At 32.0% G+C, this 6,816-nt stretch overlaps 1 protein-coding gene across 1 annotated transcript in view; it reads left to right on the top strand.

Moving 5' to 3' along the window:
• LOC106471200 (constitutive coactivator of peroxisome proliferator-activated receptor gamma-like) overlaps nucleotides 1-4,777 on the top strand; it is a 49,990-nt gene extending 45,213 nt beyond the window's left edge. Inside the window, exons 4-5 of the mRNA XM_022399826.1 lie at nucleotides 2,545-2,751; nucleotides 4,455-4,777. Coding sequence (XP_022255534.1) covers nucleotides 2,545-2,751; nucleotides 4,455-4,529 — 282 coding nt within the window. The 3' untranslated portion in view covers nucleotides 4,530-4,777. The remainder of the gene's footprint in view (nucleotides 1-2,544; nucleotides 2,752-4,454) is intronic.
• The last annotated feature ends 2,039 nt before the right edge of the window (nucleotides 4,778-6,816 follow it).

Here is a 6,816-nt window from a genome sequence, read left to right as displayed (position 1 = left end):
TATATTTATATAGATAACATACAATTTACAGTACTATTATATTTATATAGCTAACATACAATAGACAGTACTATTATATTTATATAGCTAACATACAATAGACAGTACTATTATATTTATATAGATAACATACAATGGACAGTACTATTATATTTATATAGATAACATACAATGGACAGTACTATTATATTTATATAGATACATACAACAGATAGTACTATTATATTTATATAGATAACATACAACTAACACTACTATTATATTTATATAGATACATACAACAGACAGTACTATTATATTTATATAGATAACATACAATGGACAGTACTATTATATTTATATAGATAACATACAACTAACACTACTATTATATTTATATAGATACATACAACAGACACTACTATTATATATATATAGATACATACAACAGACAGTACTATTATATTTATATAGATAACATACAACAGACACTACTATTATATTTATATAGATACATACAACAGACACTACTATTATATTTATATAGATACATACAACAGACAGTATATAGATTTTAAACTTAAAACCAGTTTTTACATGAGTAAAAAAAGAAAAAGGGCAATTATCAATAAGAGTAACAAGAGACTACCATTTATTGCATTTGATACAAGCCTACAATAGCTCTGTAAGTTTGATTAGAACACACACTTGTTGTTTTAGTGGTTTTAACACCTGCCAGCCCAGCATCATTTAATACTGATACTAGGATGGTTAATAGGGGGGTCATTCTGGAAACTGTTGATTTAGGGTTATTTCGATAGATCTTGATAAATGAAAAAAACAACAAAAAACTAAATATTAATGAAAATATAACTGATAAAATCTGTATGGATTAAGCTATGATGGTACCATACTGAGCATTATACCATCCTTCTTATTTTCTGCATTTTTAACTTGAGAATTGCTAGGGACATCATCTTGTGATGGATCGTGCATCTGTTTCAACTTCAACACTACATCTTTGGGCTTTACTGTGTCGTTAGTTTCACAAAATATTAGAACTAATGATTTCTTATATATTCCACTTTTTGAAGGTAATGATACTACTGTGCCCATTATTTTATGTTTTGCTGTCAATGCAATAATCAAATGACAAACCATCAATTCAGCTAGACCCACAATTTATTTTTATCGCTACACTTAAACCATCATATTCACAACCACACTGAGAACATTTCAACCTTGTTTCATTCCTACTTCATTTTACTTTACATTTACAAGTTAACCTCTTCGTGTTGGCTCTCATGGTCACGGGTTCATTCACACTTCTGGTCTAGCAACCTACATCTCAAAAATACTGCCAAACGTCTTTTTTTTTGTCCAGTCAAAACCTGTCCAGAATGACTCTTTATGTTAATGATCAGAAACAATGATATATATAGCCATCCATTAATGCTGTGATTAACATGTGTTAGTTGTTTACTTTTATTGTTGTTGGTGTTTTTACCTGTTACTCTGTAGTTTAGCCTGCGGTGATTTTATAAGTATGAAGGTAGCATACCTCTCAGTTCAAAGGTCATAACACTGAACTGAACAAACATACAATGACCAAATTTCTAAACCAAAAAACTGAAACAGCCTAGCCCTTACTTCTAATTTCAAAATGGTTATTACAAATTTGAAATAATGTAACTTTTGTTTAATTTACTTTAAATTTATTGAACTGTTCCACAATATTTCCAGATGTATTAATATTGGTATTATTTATGAAATAATTTCAACTGCTTTTTTTTTTTTTTTGGTGATAGACACAAAACAGATGAGGTAAATTATACATCCAAGAAACACTTAATTATGTACGTTATCCAATTCATCTTAAAATAAGCTACTTGATATCTAGATTTATATAAGATTCCATAACATTTTCAAACATACTACTTTTAGGTTTTATTATTACTTTAACAATTTTTAGACATATTTTTTGTGAAGAATAAATGGAGTGTAGAAATTTTGTTTTTTCTTCATTAAATAGTTATAAAATTTAGTGCCTGACTTTGTAAGGTGTGTTTTGATAATAAGCCCTGTCTTAGCTGTCTCCACATTCAGACTTAAGTTTCTCACCCTTCACACACATGTTGATGTCTTTATCATAAAATCGGGACAATTTGTGTGTCCCAAGAACTTTTCTCAGTACACTGGGACAAAGTATCAAAAGAACAGGACTGTCCTGGCAAAACTGGGATGTCTGGTCACCCTGTCCAGTTGACTTAATGTAGACGTATACCATACAACTGACAAAACTGGTTATATAGGGCAAAAAAAAGGACAATACCCACATAACTACTGCAAGTGCTGAAGTTAACGACTTAATATTTGTTCACAATATCGCAGAGTGAAGAGTGTGTGTTACAGTGAAACTCTGTATTGAAAATGACAAGAATCTATTTGAATCTTAGTTCCCAATGTGGTGAAATAACCAGTAAGGTATTAAAGGGTTTCATTGTGTTAAGTTACCTCTGGGTAATCTTACGATATCCATTTAAAAAGGTTGTTCTTCACATGTAGGTTTCCTTCGTGGACAGTCGAGCAGTTCAGCTAGCCTCAACATTTGTTCGGGGAGTTTCCACAGTTGGCATGGTTCTTAGTTTGTGTGGTGAGCCATATCCGTTGTTGCACACTATGCCTTGGATGTTTTTTGATGGAAAATTGTTTCATATGCTGTATCTTCAAGCTAAAAGAGGAGCTTCTTTGGAACAGCTTTGTGAATACAAGGTTAGAACAACGTGTTGTTAATACAAGGTTAGAACAACAAGATGTTGTGAATACAAAGTTAGAACAACAACAACAAGATGTTGTGAATACAAGGCTAGAACAACAACAACAAGATGTTGTGAATACAAGGCTAGAACAACAACAACATGTTGTGAATACAAAGTTAGAACAACAACAACATGTTGTGAATACAAGGTTAGAACAACAACATGTTGTGAATACAAAGTTAGAACAACAACATGTGAACAAAAGGTCAGAACAACAACATGTTGTGAATACAAGGTTAGAACAACAACATGTGAACAAAAGGTCAGAACAACAACATGTTGTGAATACAAGGTTAGAACAACAACATGTTGTTAATACAAGGTTAGAACAACAATGTGTTGTTAATACAAGGTTAGAACAACAACATGTTGTGAATACAAGGTTAGAACAACAATGTGTTGTGAATACAAGGTTAGAACAACAACGTGTTGTGAATACAAGGTTAGAACAACAATGTGTTGTTAATACAAGGTTAGAACAACAACATGTTGTTAATACAAGCTTAGAACAACAACATGTGAATACAAGGTTAGAACAACAATGTGTTGTGAATACAAGGTTAGAACAACAACGTGTTGTGAATACAAGGTTAGAACAACAACGTGTTGTTAATACAAGGTTAGAACAACAACATGTTGTTAATAAAAGCTTAGAACAACAACATGTTGTGAATACAAGGTTAGAACAACAACGTGTTGTTAATACAAGATTAGAACAACAACATGTTGTGAATACAAGATTAGAACAACAACATGTTGTGAATACAAGGTTAGAACAACAGCATGTAAATACAAGGTCAGAACAACAACATTTTATGAATACAAGGTCAGAACAACAACATTTTGTGAATACAAGGTTTGAACAACAACACGTTGTGAATACAAGGTTAGAACAACATGTATAGCTGCTTAAAAACAAGTGTTTAAAAGTGTATTGTTTTAATGATTCTGTTGTGGGCTACAGTTTCACCTATTCAAGGCTCATCAACACAGCTTAGGTCAGCAAACCAAAGAAATACAGTTAGGCCTCTTGTGATATTGTATTTTAAGTTAATTTAGGTGTGTTATGATATTGCATCTAACTTAGTATTGATGATATTTTCAATTTCACCTCTTTTGGAAAGACAAGAAATTTGTAACATGCTTATAGAATTATTAAACAGTTGGTCTGCTGTATTATATTAAATAATATATAAGTTAAGCATAACATCATAATATTATTCACACAACTAAATGAATTTAGGTTACTATATAATGAATTAAAAAGGTCTCAAAAACCCATAAATCTTAGTCTGTTCTTTTGAGTTGATAAGATATATACATTTGAATAAATAGAGTTGTTTAAACATTTGTTTAACAACAAGTAAAAGCTTGGAATGGTCTATTCTATCATGGGGGGGGGGGGGTCTTTGAGTCAGACTAGTTTCGGAGAATTCCACTCCTCATCAGTGACCCTGGACACTACCACCAATGAAATATCAGACCGAACCAAGCCTTTATAGTAGTGAGGTATCAAAAATCGAACTGGTGTTTTAAGTGTTTAACACTCACGAAACACTTAAATACACCAGTTCGAAGATATATATATATATTTTTTTTTCTGTAGCGTTATGTAAAAGTTATGTTTCTTCACAGAATGTTTTTCATGTTATTAAGGCACAGTCTATGGAAGAGTTTCAACAACTGTGGTCAGTTACCACGATTGGCACACGGCTAGCGAACACCCAGTAACCAGTGTCTAGGATTCTTCACCTAACAAGAAGTCTGCATTGTGGACCAGCTGTTGTTTTGACTTATGAAATGATGTGATGTACGTTTATTTAGAAAAACGAGGAAGAAACCTTGTGGACTTACTTCTGGCGTGAACGTGTTGTACAAATTTTCATTTTTTAAAACTATAATAGCAGTCAGTGTGTGCAACAGATATTTCTATGTGATTTGTTTTCTAACTTATGAATAAAACAAAATGTTATTCTACAGTTTCGTGTTTCCACCAATGATTTTAAATGCACAGTTTAGAAGATAACTCAATTAGTACTGACTTCCCCAAAGGAGAAACTGTACAAGAGAATATCACATAAAAAACTAATAATCTTTAATATGATGAATGATCTACATACTGTAATCGGTTTTCTAGTTTTACTGAGTTTTCAAGAGACTTGAAAACCCAACTTTATCTTCTCTACGGTAATCTTTATCAGAGGTACGTATCTCATCATAGACGAAACGTATCTAGATCCAGACGTTTTACAGTGCATTTTCAGATTCTCAGGTTTGATCAACTAAATGGCAGCTGGCAAGAGAGGTCAAATAAAAACAAACAATGTAATATTTGTGTCTGTTTTGTTACGTTACTTTGCATGTAATGTTTTTGATAAAAGAAATAAAGACAACATGTAGTACTCATCTTCCTTTATTGAATAACTAATTTTTAGCAAAAATACTTTTTAGAAATTCTGTTGTTCTTTTTCCTGTACAAAAGACTTATAATGTTTACTGAAAGCTTGCCAAATTTCGTGAAGTTACATAAATCGTATCGGACGATGTATCGATACAATCGTATCACGGCTTCCCGATACGATACTCTTATCGCTGTATCACCACATCTTTAGTATTTATACGCATAGATATGTAGACCGATAAACAAGGTTAGCCACAGTCTTAATATAACTAAAGACACAATTGATTTAATGAAAAAACTGGTGTCAAAAGAACAACTTGTGAATATGGAATATTTATGTAGGACAAACTAGAAGAAATTTCAAATTGAGATTAATATGCGTTAGAATAACAAAATTAAGATCTTACCTTTAGTATAAAATAAATCAAATAGAAATCTTATTTTGGAACAACATACGAATATTAATGGTAATAATATTTGTGAACCTACTGAAATAATCGAATATATTAAAAATAATCTTAATATCTTAAATAAGGAGTAAGGAAAAAGTTGTCAGTAGATGGCGCGAAATTCTGACTCAAATCAGTATACAGATTTGCCTCTGATCATGTGATTCTTCAACAAGGTGTACCTGTGTGTGTGTGTGAGACTTCCTGGCTCAGATTTTCATCTCTCAGCAGTAGATAATAGAATAAAGGTTTTATTTTACTTTGAGACTGGGGACAATCTCGTTTTAAGTATTTATTGTGTGGTATTAAACACTGGTTTCTCTCAATAAGTGTAGTGTTTCCAATGTATCTTGTTTTGGGTTCAAGTGACAACATCGTCTTTAAGTATAAAATTAGCCTATCGTATCACACAGCAGGTGTTTTGAGTTCAACTAACAACACCGCCTTCATGTATAAACTAAACTTATCGTATCACATAGCAGGTGTTTTGAGTTCTACTAACTACACTATATTCAAGTATAAACTAAACTTATCGTATCACATAGCAGGTGTTTTGAGTTCTACTAACTACACTATATTCAAGTATAAACCAAACTTATCATAGCAGGTGTGTTACGTCTCTTTTCATTTGTTACTTTCCCGTAGAAATTCTTTCCGAAAAACCTCAGCGATACAAGTCCTTTCTTAAATAAAACTAGTTTATTCTTTCTCAATACAACTTTCCAATACACAGAATTTCCACAGTCACTTTAACTTAAACACACACTATAATTCACAACGATTCACGCACTTTCTTACGGTCACTACCGCTCACTTGACTCAATTATCTGTCTCTATATCTCTCTTCAATCTGCTATTTGTCTGCAATTATCTATGCCGTCACTTCTCCTCTCGCTTCATTTGCCGGGCTTATATATACACCTGGAAAAAAGTTAAGCACCCCCAAATATTTTTCAGGATTGCTTATTGAAAATAAGGTTTAATTTTCATGATGTTGAGCAATGTTCATAATTTCAAACATAATTAAAAAGATGTGAGCGTTCAGGTGTGACATTTAAATCAGGCTCGTTTTTTTCCCCACGTGCAACTCGCTCCCTTCTTCACGTCCAATATGCACTATTTTCTCGTGCATCAAATCCGTATTTAAGTCCCGAATTTCTGAATGTAA

This window comes from Limulus polyphemus, unplaced genomic scaffold, assembly GCF_000517525.1.
Source record: "Limulus polyphemus unplaced genomic scaffold, Limulus_polyphemus-2.1.2 Scaffold4469, whole genome shotgun sequence".
Taxonomy (NCBI): domain Eukaryota; kingdom Metazoa; phylum Arthropoda; class Merostomata; order Xiphosura; family Limulidae; genus Limulus; species Limulus polyphemus.
Note: the sequence above shows the minus strand (reverse complement) of the source record. Positions and strands in the feature narration are given on the sequence as shown.